Raw genomic sequence first — 14,777 nt, 5'->3', positions numbered from 1 at the left:
AAAGCCAAGCCTACACAGACTACTAGAAGATGTTCTAGAGGGGGAGCAAAATGACCACAACTCCATGAATGAGAATGGAAAGAACCCACCAAATAGGACAAACAATTAAACACAGGAGCATAAGACGTATACAAAAGCAGTCTTTCAGTTATTCTTTTGTATACAGCAGCAAGGTATTTTCAGCATACTCTAAAACTGAACTTGTCCTGCACTCTATGGGTCATGATTCTGTCTGGGTCTACAGGGTGGATATCAAGGAAGTAGCAGTAGCTCAGTCCCACAAGTGACACCTGGCCACCAGTAAGTGTTATGGACATTATCCATGTCCACGATGCACTAGAACTTTGTGCGATATCCTATCCCCAAACTGTTAGAAATGCTGGTCATTTATTTGTCATTCCAATTTTTACCCTATGTTTTATTCTTAGTAATTCCTTACTATCATGAAAACTTTTTCTTAGTTTAATTGTTTTGAAACATTTAATTTTTAATTAATTAGCACTTAATTTTCTGAATATTGCTTAATCTTAATTTTTGTTTTAAGATTTATACTGTATATTTGACTTTCAATCTATTTAAAAGACATGATATGATATTTTCTCCTATATTAGAAACTTTAAATAGTATATTTCCATTTTCTATTGACTTTATATTACTTCTTCCTTATCTTTTATACACACACACACACACACACACACACACACACACACGAAAAAAGCATGTGTACAACCCGACATAAGATTGATACTGTTTCACAGAAATCTTTATTGACCTTTTAAATGGGTTCATCTAATATATTTTACATGGTCCTGCATAACTATCATTTTGAGAGCTCTTTGTTCTTCGTCCAGAACCATACAGCAACTTCTCTTGCCTTCTGAATTATGCTCATTGTTATTTCCTATATGCTACATCTGGAGGTATTAGAATATTTCGAATTTGTATCACTGGAAAATATTTTACTTTTAGTTTTCAAAGGTAAGTTTGCTCAGTATAAAATACAGAAACAGGGTTGTCTTCAAATAAGAGGTCCATAGTGTGAGAGCGATTTCTCACAGGTTTATGCTTGCCTCATTTGGGCAGCATGGGGGGTCCAAAGAGAGGAGGAGCTCAGCCCTGGTTGTTGGAGGCAGAGTCCATGGGCATATCCCTGGGGCTACCCAACTTCTCACACTCAGCAAGACAAAAGGCTTTTTTTTGTGTGTGTGTGGAACTGGGGATTGAACTCAGGCCCTTGCACTTGCCAGGGAAACACTTATTCCACTGAGCCATCTCCCAAGCCCCAGGACAGAAGTCTTCATCACATTTGCAGCCACACCAGAGGTCCTGCGTCTTCCTGTGAGGCCCTTGTTCCTGACCCCGAAACGCTCAAGGCCCAGTTTTCTAACTCATCAGAAAAAAGAAGACAGAAGATGTCATTAGGATTAGGACTCTACCACAAATTGAGTCATATTAAAGTTAGATTGAACAACTGGGAGAGATGGAGATTTTTTTCAGGGAGGTCCTACATATTTTGAAGGAAAAAATTAATATCCAAAGGATGTAGGATCATGAAGAATTATACCAACAAAAATTTAAATTACACAGGTTCTTTGAATGTTTTTGAAATTTTATAATAAAAAGCAGAGTAAATTCATTCTATCTAGTCCTTACCTTTGAAAAATAATCTAAGAGTATGATTTACAGTTCTACAAACTAGGGTCATTTGTTATAACCCATGATTATTTACTGTAGAACAAAGCTAATTAACATCAAATTGCTGAAACCTGTTGTCATTGCAGTCATTTCTACTGTCTTTTGTTCTTATCAGCAGCTTGTTTCTTAAGCCATTGGTTCTTTAGTAGAAAGTCAGGAGGAATTTGCAAGCCATATGCTAATTAACCCCTGTTCAGGGTCTGAAGGCAGGTCAGAATGAGCGACCTCCGAGGGGATTATTTTGGCTACCTTTTGAGTTGAGTTGGTACGTGAGACCTAACACATGAGTGTATTTGACCAAGACTAACTGTGCTATTGAGTAATAACATGACTTTCTTGTTGTATAGTTGCTCACAAGAACTTTCTCTTTCTCTTTTATTTTGTAAATTCACATCAACTTGGCAGGAAAAAGAAAACCCAGGTTTCCAGCTCTCACCTGTGAGACGCTGCAGAGCCGGAGGAAGGAGCTGTTGGAGTCGCCCCTCCGGGAGAGACTGAGCCTCCAGAGACACACGCGCCTGTGCGCTTCAGCGTCATTATGTGGCATCCATTCAAGTGTCTTTCGTACCATATAAAGATCTGCAGACTGTGCAGAATATTTTTATACAATCCTGGGTGAGTTCTGAGTTATCATGCTATTGAAGCTTCTGAGAGCAACACGACCTGGCTGGGCTAACGGAGAAAGCCTACTCAGTGCACAGCCCATCCTGGCTTTTTTTTTTTTTTTTTTTTTTTTCTGGTATTGGAGTCAGTAGCATCTGACTCATTTGGTTAAAGAGCAACAGGAGAAGCCCTCCCTGACCCTTAGCAGGATGCACAACCAAGGATCCAGGAGAGGTGAGCGGAGCTGTGTTCATCACATCTGATTGAAGGAGCCAGCGCTGAAAGGAGTGCCAGGAAGAGTTGGTGAAGGACCACGATTTTCCAAGGCCACCCTAGCTGAGCCTCTGCTTTCTTTGCTCTCTGGGTTCTGTGCCTTTGCAGCCGGGACAGGTCAGGTGTCCCTCCCGCCTGCCACCTCGGCAGTGTCTGGGGTTCGAGGCACAGGGCAGGCCTCCCCCACAAATAAGCACAGGTCTACTGTCCAATTTGAGGATTTGGCTCTACTATTTTAAAAATCGAGTTTGGGCCCTGACATTATTTGGAATATTTCTTTATATGTTTTATGAACACCTATATAACCAGAGAGTCCACCTTTACAAAACAAAATCCACAGATTATGATTTCCTATGTCTTATGATTTTAAAAGTAAAAGGATATTTATGTTATATTTGTGAGTTTTGCTCTAGTGGTACCTATAATCAAGAGTAGAAAATATGGCTGGTTCTCATTTAATCTTGGTCTTTTGACTTGTCTTGGAAAAAAGCTTACATTCTCACTTAAAAGTCAATTATATCCAGGCTTAAAAAGAATTATCATCAGCTCTATAAGTGACTTTATAGATACTAATAAGAGATTTGACCATTTATGTTATCAAAACTCTTGGGCCAGGGAGCTATCTCGGTGGAATAAATGCTTGCCTGGCAAGCGCAAGGTCCTGAATTCGATCCCTGGTACCACCAAAAAAAAAAAAAAAAAAAAAAGCCTCTTAAAATTTGAAAGTTAAACTCAGTGTTCTACTTTGATTCAACTGTTATGTTTTCATAATCCAACATATATCTTATACTGAATTTTTTTTTAACGAGAAACTGTGTGGATAGGTAAGATGGATAACGAAAGGAAACATTACCAGTGAGAAGGAAATTTCTATGAGAACATACTCATGTGTGACAGTATTAAGATGTGTGTACTGTTGATAAAATAAACTTTGAGTGTGTGTGTGTGTGTGTGTGTGTGTGTGTGTGTGTGTTAATGGGGCTAGAACCCAGGACCTCATGTATGCTAGGTAGGTGCTCCACCACTGAGCTATACCTCTAGCCTGAAATAAATGTCTTATTCTTTAAAACACATCTGCATTTCATATAATGTCCTATTTGTCAATAAAGGAAGCATTGCGTTTTAAAGATTTAATGCTCAGCTCATCCTGCATTCACAGACACTGATGATTTGGCTTTTCTTTGCGTCTCTTTGCTGTAAGATGGCAGTTGCTTTTTGATACTATCACCTTTGAGTTGTATTTGGAGTTGACATTTTTGTTTGATAACAATAAAAAATTTAAATTGTTAAAAAAAAATCCATCCTTTCCCTTCCTTCTGAACATGTGTCACCATAAATTACTATTCCTATGTCACAGTTTGTGCCACCTGGACCTGGCCATTCCCAACTTGGCACCCAGTGAGGGGCAGAAGGTGAAGTGGCCCTGCTTCAATCCTGGGCTGTTGGTTCTGCAGCTCTTAGAGTCCTTCCTCCCTCAGCTGGGACCCAGAGTAGCATGCAGACTCTTTTTTTTTTTTTTTTTTTTTTTCAGAACCAGGCATTGAACTCAGGCCCTTGAGCTTGCCAGGCAAGTGCTTATTCCACTGAGCCATCTCCCCGGCCCACATGCAGACTCTTAGCAGGTCTAGTATTATACTTCCAGCACCAGGCTCACATGACAGCTCTGCTCCATGCGCCATGCGCTGGCCTAACGTTGACTCATCAGCAACAGATTTAATTCCTAGGAATAGTACTTGTTTTCCTGATTCCCCACATGTGCAGCAGCTTTGAGAACATGTGTTTCAGTGCCAGGAGACAAAAGGCACTGATGATGTACACTGAGCCACCTTGAGTTGACACAGTCAATTCCTGGGTGATATGCTGAGATCTCTCCGTGACCTTACCAGCTTCTGAGTCCTATATGTAACTGTCCCTTGTGAAAATGGGCTGAATCACTTTAGCTTTTTCCTTAAAACTGGTAGAATGGAGAAGACAAGGTGTACTTTCCCCATACCAAAAAAAAAAAAAATCAAAGTACAGAGTTTATTTGGAACATATGTCATAGCCATGTTATCTTATTTTAGAATGCAGTAGTCCACAAACAAGATTTATTCACAAAAATACAAAAAGCCCAAGGGTTGGCAGTAGATGGTAGCTAAGTACAACATCTTAGTCTGGTTACTGTCAAATTAGTTTTGAGCTTCCTAAATTTCCTACCATGTTCCAGCTTCCAGGTAAGCTGGTGCTTTACCCTGTCACCCTTCAATTAATTATTTTTCATTGTTTCTTCGATCCACTTAACAAACGTCGAAACCCGAACATAGACACCAGGCTTATTGGGGCGCGCACAGCCAAGACCCCAGGAAGTGACTCCTTGTAAAATGTACTTGTCCTTCTCGAAGCAAACCAGAGGCCCTCCACTGTCACCCTGGAGACAACGCAGGAGAAAGTTCATTAGAGGATTAAACTACTCTCCTTCATTATGGGTATCTTCCCTCTGTTAATCCCTAGGTAGATTTTTCTCAGCATTTTAAATCAGAAAGGAACTTATTAATAATATCATTTGAGGGCCAGTGAGATAACTCAGTTGTCTAACTCAGGAAGCTTAGGCAGGTACAGGGGATCTCTGCTCGATCCCCTGCACCACATGCTGCTCCAGCCCTGCCCTCAGGCAGGCTGAGCTGGCAAAAAAAAAAAAAAAGTAATAATAATAATAATAATATCATTTGAACATCTGTGGTGTTTAAATATGTAGAAAACTCTCTTCAGCAGAACTCCATGATTTGCTCTTCCCTGGGAAGCAATCCCTTGTGACCACTGTCCATATCTCTCCCACCCTAGGGCTTGTCTCAGGTCTGGCTAGTCTGAGCACAATTGCCAAGCAGTGCAGTGGGTCTCTGTCTTGGACCTTTGACTCCCTTCCCTTCTGCGAAGCACCCACCAGTCCCAGTCCACCAAGAAAGCAGGTGGCCTGTGGAAGTTACCATACCAAACCACTCCCTGATGCCCATCTGGAGCCCAAGCCTGAGAAATCTTAGATTCTCTGCGTAACCCTTAAGGCAGACATAGGGGGCTTCTTGGCAACTTTGCTAAGGGCTTTGGGCTGGCCAATCCTCCTCACTTTGCCACTTTGGGACAGATACATTCATGGGACTAAGTCAGGCCTGACGAGGTCTGACTTGAGTCTCAGTCCTTTCTTACCTGGCAGCTGTCCGTGCCACCAGCCAGATGCCCAGCACAAAGCTCATTCTGTTTGACCAAGCCGTTCAGGTACTCAAAGCGGTTGCATACCTTATTCTCAATCACGGGGAGCTGGGCCTCCTTGAGAAGGCCAGAACCATAAGTCCCTGTGTTTAGAGTAGAGAGTTATTGGATCCAAACCTGCTCTCCAGGAGACCGCTAGAACTACAGAGCAGCAAAGATAGCTGTCTTGTTAGTTGAGGCAACCTGATAACATAATGAGCCGGTCCTACCAGAAGAGCTCTTTTTGATACTTGGAAGTACAAACTTGGTATAAGATGTTGTGTTCTTATGACCTGCACCTAACAAATCTGGGCTTCTTGATGGTGTTTAACTGTTGTTGGTTTACTTTTTAAAACAAATTTTTAATACAAAGGAAGTGAGAGAAATACAATTACTACTATTTTTATATATTCTTCTTTGGGCTTTTTTAATGCTTCATTTACCACTTAGACCATATCATACAATTTCAAACCTGGATTTTTTTTTCACTCACTGCTATAACATAAGGACTTTTTATTTAATACCACAATCTTTATAATATTTTAATAGGGTGTGACTTCTCAGGGGCTGTGATAGGTCCGTTTTTGGAGACAAGAAAATGTTTTAGAAATATAGTGATGGTTGCACAACATTTCAGTTGTTGTACCCTTCAGATCCGTTAAACAGTAAATTTTACTTGCATGTATCTTATTAGAATAAAGAACAATCATTCATTGAGTATTAGCCTCAGGCACAAGCTCATACTATTAAGCATCTCATTTAATGGTCTTGTCAGCCCTATGAACTGGGCACTGTCATCGTTCCTGGGTACAGTTAAGGGCGCGGAGGCTGGAGAGGTCATGGCATTTGCCTTGACCTTGGGTCTGTGGCGTTGTCACCTAGCCCTAGACCCTGTGTCACCATGCTTGTTGTCTCCTCCTGCTTCCAGTGTTCATCTCTGTTCATGCAGCTTATTCTTTGTCCCTAATATTTTCTTAAGTGTAAGTTCCCAGAAAACACAGACATATTTAGAACTCTAAATAACATTGCCAAATTATTTTCTAAAAGGATAAGAAAGGGCAAATGCACTGGGAAAACACACTCACCATCTCTTGTGAGTATTCCTATTTTAATATCACTGGTGTCTGATCATTCTATAACGTATTAGTTACTGGAATAGGTTGAAGGTGTCTTGATCATTTTGCTAATTTATGTTTGTTTGACAATTAGGGAGAGGTAAAACTTTCCTATGTGTTTGTCTTACTAGTTGTAGTTCTTCTTTTTGTAACAAACTGCTTTTTTTTTTCCTTGCAAAATTGAAATATTCAGAGACTTAAAAAAAAAAAATCCCTGCTGCTTTTCCAGATGAACACTCCTAGGGTGTCTCAGGGTTTGCATAGATAATCCACTTTTCCAATTCTGCCAGCCCGGTTTTCCACAGGACTCTGTGGCAAATCTTTACTTTCCTAGAACAGCCAAGAAATGACAGCCATCTCTTCCCGAAGGACACTTAGCTTAGATGACTGCCGCTCGTTCAGAAAACGTGGACTCAATCTGGACATCGCTTGTCTGAATGTCATCATCCAAGGCTGAGTTCACCCTGGCTGGGCAGCTGTCCTGGTGGAATATCCTGACTGCCATGCACTGAGCAGGGGGGAGCATTGCTTAAACTGAGTAGAGAGAGGGGCCCATCCCAGACATTCTGCTGAGCCAGGTGTGGTGGCACATGCCTATAATCCCAGCACTCTTGGAGGCTGAGGCAGGAGGACTGCAAGTACAAACCCATCCTGAGCATCCTAAGGACATTCTTGTGTCTGTTTTCTCAGCATGAGACGTTCTGATGTAGGGGGCAATAGCCACCTCTGAGTGACAGGACGTTAGTGTGGTCTGTGGAGATGTGCTGCCATCCTGTGGCTGACGTAGAGAGGGCATTTTGGGGGGCCCACAGGTTGTGGGAACCTCAGAACAGAAACCCTCTTTGGGGTGGAAGGGAGGTCCAACAGCAATAACAGGTCCAATGTGCCTGGGCAGAGCTGGGGACCGGCTGAGCTGGGAGAATCTCTCAGCCTCAACGCTGACTTTATGCTTAGAATGGGAAAGTCAAGGAAGGTCTTGGAGATACGGGGAGACAGGAAGAATTTGGTTCTCACACTGGGATGGTGAAACGTGATCCATCTGCAGTCTTTATGGCCAGGAAGAAGTTGCTAAGTAGCTCTCAGTTGTTAAGTGACTTCTGGTCCAGTTAGTATGCAGAGAACCATTTCTTGAGTACATGGGTTGCAGGACTGAGAGTGTCAGAGAGCCCAGAATAGGACAGTGGCTAGAAATATGCGGGTGGGGTCGAGGTAGAAGAAACGGTGAATGCACTTGGGTATCAAGCAGGACCAGACTCCCTCAGGACTCAGCTACACACCGGCTGTGTGATAATGATGCTGCTGGTGGTGGTCGTGATGGAGATGGTGACGGTGACGATGGTGAAGCTGACGGTGGTGGCAGTGATGGTGACGGTGAGGAATGTCGATGGTGCTGCTGGTGGTGATGATACTGATGGTGGTGATTGTGGGGATGACGGTAATGGTGAAAGTGGCAATGATAATAGAGGTGACGCTGGTGGTGGTTGGATGATGCGGTGCCTATTAGTCCTCATGATGACCTTACAAGGTAGTACTGATGGCAAAGCCCAGGCTTACAGAGGTTAAGTAACTTCTTATTACATGGAAGATGATAGTCAAGTCCTTATGATTTTACGCTCACCTTTAACCAAATACTATAGAGGCTATATGTTGCTTTTTTGGCTGCCCACAGCCCTTCCCCTCACATCTCATGAGCCTATTGATTGATCTGCGCTTTGCTCCTCTGGGTGTGAGTGGGGTCCTGCCTTCGGCTCTGGGGTAGAGCTGGCGATGTGGCTTGAGTCAGCCTTCACAGAAAGGGTAAGCATGTGCTCAGTCCCATCTCTCTCCCCTTCCCCCTCTGCTGAGCCAGTGCCAGCCAGCACTACATCTGCAGCCACAGGGGAGCCCTGTGTGCCCAGAACCTACCCAGACCATGCTTGGAGAGGGATTGAGGCCTGAGCCATCATGGGAGCCAACAGAATTTTCAGCTCACTACAGACTTTCTCAGTTTTGCTTAAGCCAATGTAAGATGAATTTTCTGTCAGCTACAGAGTCCAGCTGGATAGAACCAGTCCCTCTCCTTAGTAAGAACAGTGGACCACAGAGCCCTGGGCATGGCCAGGGTGCTCTGCTCTTCCCCACTGCTCCCCCATAGCAGCCCTGCAGCTCGTTTTTCATCCTTGGAAAACACCCGTGAGGTTTTGAGGGTTTTCAAAAACCTACAGCTGGTGAGGGGGAGCTGGGTTTTGGTTCCAGTCTTTCTGACCCAATGGCCAGGCAGACAGCTTCTGCTGTGTCATCTTACATCTTCCATGAGACTCAAACTCTTCATGTGTAAAACAGGAGCAACAGTTCATGGAGTTCATCCAGAGTGCCATAGGAGACTTGTCATCTGCCAAGTTTCCTCTCCCTTAGCCTCTATACCTTGGACTCAGAAGTATGGGAAAGGGGAATGGAAAGATTCGAGTGTTTTTCAAACTGTGAAACCTTTCTTCAAATGCAAGCTCTCTACAGCTCAGGGCAGTGCCATGGGGCTCCCTGACACTCCTCAGAGGCAAAGATCCCCAGGAAAGGCCAAGCCTAACTATTATCTGGGCATATGCAAAGAGAAAGAGCCCCAAAGGGAATACAAGCACTGATTCCAGATCCCGCCCAAAGCCTTTCTCCTGGGCTGGCACCCGCCTTCCACCGATATCAAATGGCACCCTTGACCAAGAGCCCTGGCCACCTCTTCTTGTCCAGCTTCCAGCCTGTCTTTCCCTAACAGCTTCTCACACACATCCATCTTATGAGTGTTTGGGAAGACTAGTTTAGCTGTAGTGTTTGTTGTTTTACGTCATGTTTGGGACCTAGTATGGCTAACATCACATGAAAATTCATGTAATACTCTTAACTTATGGGCGTAGTCAAGACCCACTTACCGGGAGAAGCAATATCAATGCTGCAATATGGGGAGTAAGAGACTCAGAGAAACAGTCCCCTTCCTGCCCCCGATGGGGTCTGATTATGGAGACACAGGCAGCAGACAGAATCAGGAAGGGGCTGCACTCACAGAGAAACACTTGTGCGGCTTATTTTGTCACGTAGGGCCGCAGATCAAAGCTAAGCAATTACTTGGACCCTTGAATTCACCTCACCTTTGGTATCTCCCCAGCCAGTGATGTAGCATAATGTCCGGTCAGCAACCACGTAATTTGGGGATGGAAGACAAGCTGGGATTACTTTGTCAGTGATGAGAGCAGGGCTGAAAGGGGAAAATCAGAAGTTATATTGCTGCCCTGCTAGAAATTTCTTCCCTTCCCCTGAGGGTCACCTAGAAGGTGCCTCAGAGACCCCAAGAGCTGCCATTTCCTCACTTCATCCTGAAGGAACTTTTCATCGTCACAGTCATCTAGTTCCCTATGAACGAAACACACATAAGGTTCCATTTCAAAAGCACCAGTTGTGTATAAGAAACTGCTGGTTACCATCGCTTCCGGGAGTTGGGGCGCACAGCCTTGTGCTGTAAGCACATCCTGGACAGAAGTGGAATTTCATGCCAAATGCATTCCTTTAGGTTCCTTTAGTAGGTCATTCAGCGGAAGCAGACCATGCAGCCAAAGCACTGTCATGAAGCAGATACTCGTGAGACCATGGGGAGTTGCTCCATCTTTGGGGTCATCAGTCTCCTCATCAGTAAACCTCAGAGGACCATGGTGATAAAAAGCCGGTATAATGCTGGACACTAACTGAAAGAGTGTTGGAAGCAAGCAGCTGCTGTAGGCCAAATAATATTGTTTCCAAAGAACCTTTACATGCTTAGAGTTCCAGGGACTCTCAACCACTGATTCTGACCTAGTATGTTCAAGGAGAAAAAGGACTGGAAATGAGAAATGTCCTCTTCTAGTTAAGAGTCAGCATTGTTGGCAACTTCAAAGCAGATATAATTTCTGGAGGCACCAGAATAGACCCAGGCGTTTTTCTGGATGTCACTCTATGGTTTCCCTCAAGGGACACTGTCTTACACCCTTGGGATGTGGAGGGTGTACCAGGTGCCCTAAACTCAAAACACACTGGCCTGTTAGAGAACATTTCCAGGACCCAAATATTACTGACTACTTGTTGAAGCCATTGGATGACCCCTGGATGAGAACCTTACATCCAAATGAATATTTGCTAAAAGACATTGGAGAGAATATGAAGGAAATCAACTGCTTTTAACACCAGACCGTGAAGTTTCCTTCTTTCCTTTCTAGAATGTCACAATATCCCAAGATATCAGCTCTTAGTTTACAGACCCAGAAGTCACTCACGTTTGTGGCCAGACCCAGAAGCACCGCGCTCAGACTCCTGACCACAGCACAGTGCTGGCCCAGACGGCCCTTCTCACTGCCAGCACCGTGACACCGTCATCTGGAACCCGTCAGCTACAGCTAATGTGCTCTGCGTGCCCACTGCCTGTCCCAGACACATGTTTCTCAAAATAGCTGTCTGTTTGTGAGCTGTCTCTGCTGGGATCTGTTTGAAAATATTCCTAACTTCATGACATCAGCAAATTTATCGCTTAACAAAGCACCATTTCAATAGGAAAAAAAAAATGGAGAGGATAGGATTTCCTCATAATTTCCACTTGTGACTTGTTCGGGCATGTTTTGTTTTGTTTTTATGTTGTGGTTTTTAAAAGTGCTTTGAAATACATAATCTCACTTGGTTTTCTTAAACATATTATGTTGAGAAGAGACTTGTTAGCTGGAATAATTGAATCATTCTCTCATTATGAATATGGCTATTCACCAGTGACGTTAAGAGAGCTCTCAAGGTCACAGTGGACCTCATTTGTCAATTCTTTTTTCCACCAGAAGAAACACAGTCTTCAGGAACACAGCTAGCATGTGGTGGGACTGGGCTGGGTCCTGATTCTCTGACTTTGGTTGACGATGTTTTCCCAAGCTCTTCTGCCTTTTGCAGCATAGCCAGTACCTCCCACCAGTGTCCCACAGTTACGGTTTACAAGACCCAGGCATGAAACCAATGTCTTCACTCAGCAGAGGGTACAGACCAAGGTGCGCCACTACCTGCTTAGCTTCAGTAAGGCAATGTCTGCTCGGTCGGTCCTCCGGAACAGCCTGGCCACATCTCTTATCTGCACATGCGATTCCAGATTGTGTTCTTGGTGTGCACCCAGAATGACCTTGTAGTACAGCGGGTTCAGAGACCTAGGAAAGACGGTGATGTGAAGAAAAAAAGAATGTACCCCTTTCAGTGGGTGCCCTCCTGTGTCATCCACATGGGTTTACATCTCTTGTGTCTCCCAACACCCACGGTCTCAGAATTGCTGACTCCAAGGCAGCAAGGAATGACATTCGTGATTCACCTGAAGCTGGCAACTAAGGACTGGAAAACAATCCATATTGGAGCACATGGCTGTGGTTTATCCAGGCCCACAGAGTCACCCATATTAGTCACACACATGGGACACTGTCTTATACCCTTGGGGTGTGGAGGGTGTGCCAGGTACACTAAACTCAAAACACCCTGGCCTGTTAGAGAACAATTCCAGAACCTGAATATTACTAATTACTTGTTCAAGCCATCAGATGATCCCAGTATGAAGACCTTACAATTGAATATTTTTTTTATGCAGTTTCTAGAACTCTTCCCTTCTCTCTCACCCAAATGCCCTGGAAATTCTATCACAGGCTTCTGCATGTGCCCTTTCTGCTCCCTGTGTCACTGCCCTAGAAGGTAAGGCGAGAAAGAGGAAGGCAGGGAGGAAAGGGGGGATGGAGGGAAAAAGGAAGGGGGGAGGCTCAGAGACAAGGCTTCTGGCCCGTTACCCCTGAACATACTTCTCCAAGCAGTGGGCTGCAGTCAGCACCCACTCTGGGGCTATCAAAGTACCTCCACAGAAGTGCTTCAATCCAAGCCTAGGAGAAAGAAAAATGCCAGGATCTTAGTCCAAACTTGCCTTAAATCCTACAATTCACAAAAGTGTACAACAGTATTTTTTTAAAGCCTGGCTCTGGTAGGCTATAGCTAACCCCCTGCAAAAAGTGTCCCATTTTTACAGATACATTTCTCCCCCCCCCCATTTTACAATGAGCCAACGGATATCTGTGTAAACCTGAAGATCATCTTCAGTATTTTCCAACAATGTCAGAGCTTGGTATAGATTACTATGTCCACAGATTTTGATAGAAACAACCTAGAGCTTTGGGGTTTTTTTAATTTCTCATTTTGGCCATTTTCAAAGTAAATAAGCTTAAAAATATATTTTTAAAAGTTGTATAGCTTTCTTTATTTCTTGAGAGAATATAGGAGAGACTGAGACTCAGCTATGTGAGTTTGAGATGAAGATTTTTGTTTTGTTTTGTTTCATGGTATTGGGGCTTGAACCACAGGGCTGTCACATGGAGCTATATCTCCAGTCCTTTTTTAATTTTTAAAGAAAAAATTTCTGAGACAGGGTCTTACTATGTCACTAAGTTGTCCAGGCTACCCAGGGTGGGCTCAAACTTGCAATCCTCCTACCTTAGCCATCCAGAGTTCTGGGATTACAGGCTTATACCATCTTGCCTGGCTGGTATGAAGGTTTTATGGGACCGACCAAGAAACATGATATACATGGTTTCTAGGAATGTTCTTACCTTGTTCTGAGGCTGATCTGCCAGGGCCAGGAATGAGGATTGGCCACACATCCACCTACGACCCTGCCAGGACATTTCTTTGGCTCTACTTGAGGCTTCCCACAGTCATGTGAAGTTGGAGCTGTGACTCGGCATGGGGAGAAAGTTGCATTTGAGTATGATTCTGACACATAATTTAAGATCAATTTATAGCTTACAGCCAGGCTCTGAATTGATCACCCAGCTCAAAGCCCAAACTAAATAGCAAAATCACAAGCAGCCTTTGGAGCATTTTCTCTACATTTCTGAAAGTTGTAGTAGACACCATAGAACAAATATGTGTTTTTCAGGACGAGGGGGCAAAGTAATACAATTGTCGTAATTCAGCATTAGAATGAGATCCTTCTCAGAGGAACCTGACTGGTTCAGATGGACATTTGTACTTGCTATTCTGACTCAGCATAATATATTTAGAGCACCATCATCTGTCGTCATCCTCTCCAGTACCATCGTCACCGTCACCCTCTAAACCATGCAGGGTATTCTGAAGACCACACTAGGCATCCCTGCCACACAGCAGGGACGTTAACTGTGGCTATCATTTATGAGTGTGTGCACGTGTGTGTATGACTGTAGGTAGCACAGGTAATTCTCCTCAGCAGAAACATGGTTTCTCTCCACCAGGTTTAGCACAGCTCCTCCAGGGAGCTTCCTGCGCCTGACCAAAGACCACACGACCAACTGATGGAACATCTGCCCTCTCCATCTGCCCCTACCTCCCCCATTACATCAGCCTAAGCAGCAGGCTTCCTGGAAAGTAGGGACAGTGTCTCATTCTTAGTCCCTTCCACCAGCGGGGCTGCACACCTATCCCAAAACGCTTCTCTGTGATCTACAGCCCTGAAAAGTCCTCAGAAATACAAATGTAGCCCATTGTTCATAAAAAAGCACAGTAAGAAATTCCTATTGTCTTACTCAACCAAAGATTCTGCAGTCTAGAGAATGTGGAACTTGGATTTTTCTAAACAATTCTCCTTTTCCATGAAATGTCCTGAGAATCTATGTAGCGGTCTTTTTTCTTTTTCTTTTTTTAAGTATTTAGTACAGGGTCTGTAGGGTCTCACTACACAGGTCAGCCTCATAGTGATCCTCCTGTTTTCAGCCTCCCAAGTGCTGGGTTTACAGGCGGGTGCCACCATGCCCAGTCTAAGATCTTTTTTCAAAAGCATGCAAGCAAGGTCAAGATAATTTTGCTACTGTGCCTTGCATTTAAAAGATGTGCACA

General features: G+C 43.8%; 2 protein-coding genes across 2 annotated transcripts in view; one reads left to right on the top strand and one right to left on the bottom strand.

Moving 5' to 3' along the window:
• The window catches only part of Slc22a3 (solute carrier family 22 member 3), a 141,545-nt gene extending 137,687 nt beyond the window's left edge, over positions 1-3,858 (top strand). The window contains exon 11 of the mRNA XM_023699325.1: positions 2,101-3,858. Coding sequence (XP_023555093.1) covers positions 2,101-2,137 — 37 coding nt within the window. The 3' untranslated portion in view covers positions 2,138-3,858. The remainder of the gene's footprint in view (positions 1-2,100) is intronic.
• Positions 3,859-4,581: 723 nt separating this feature from the next.
• The window catches only part of Plg (plasminogen), a 52,044-nt gene continuing 41,848 nt past the window's right edge, over positions 4,582-14,777 (bottom strand). Inside the window, exons 14-19 of the mRNA XM_004639434.2 lie at positions 13,514-13,634; positions 12,716-12,793; positions 11,942-12,082; positions 10,025-10,131; positions 5,752-5,897; positions 4,582-4,978 (exon numbers count right to left, since the gene is read on the bottom strand). Of these exons, the coding sequence (XP_004639491.1) occupies positions 4,817-4,978; positions 5,752-5,897; positions 10,025-10,131; positions 11,942-12,082; positions 12,716-12,793; positions 13,514-13,634 (755 nt within the window). The 3' untranslated portion in view covers positions 4,582-4,816. The remainder of the gene's footprint in view (positions 4,979-5,751; positions 5,898-10,024; positions 10,132-11,941; positions 12,083-12,715; positions 12,794-13,513; positions 13,635-14,777) is intronic.

Source organism: Octodon degus, unplaced genomic scaffold (genome assembly GCF_000260255.1).
Source record: "Octodon degus isolate 3935 unplaced genomic scaffold, OctDeg1.0 scaffold00112, whole genome shotgun sequence".
Lineage (NCBI taxonomy): Eukaryota > Metazoa > Chordata > Mammalia > Rodentia > Octodontidae > Octodon > Octodon degus.
Note: the sequence above shows the minus strand (reverse complement) of the source record. Positions and strands in the feature narration are given on the sequence as shown.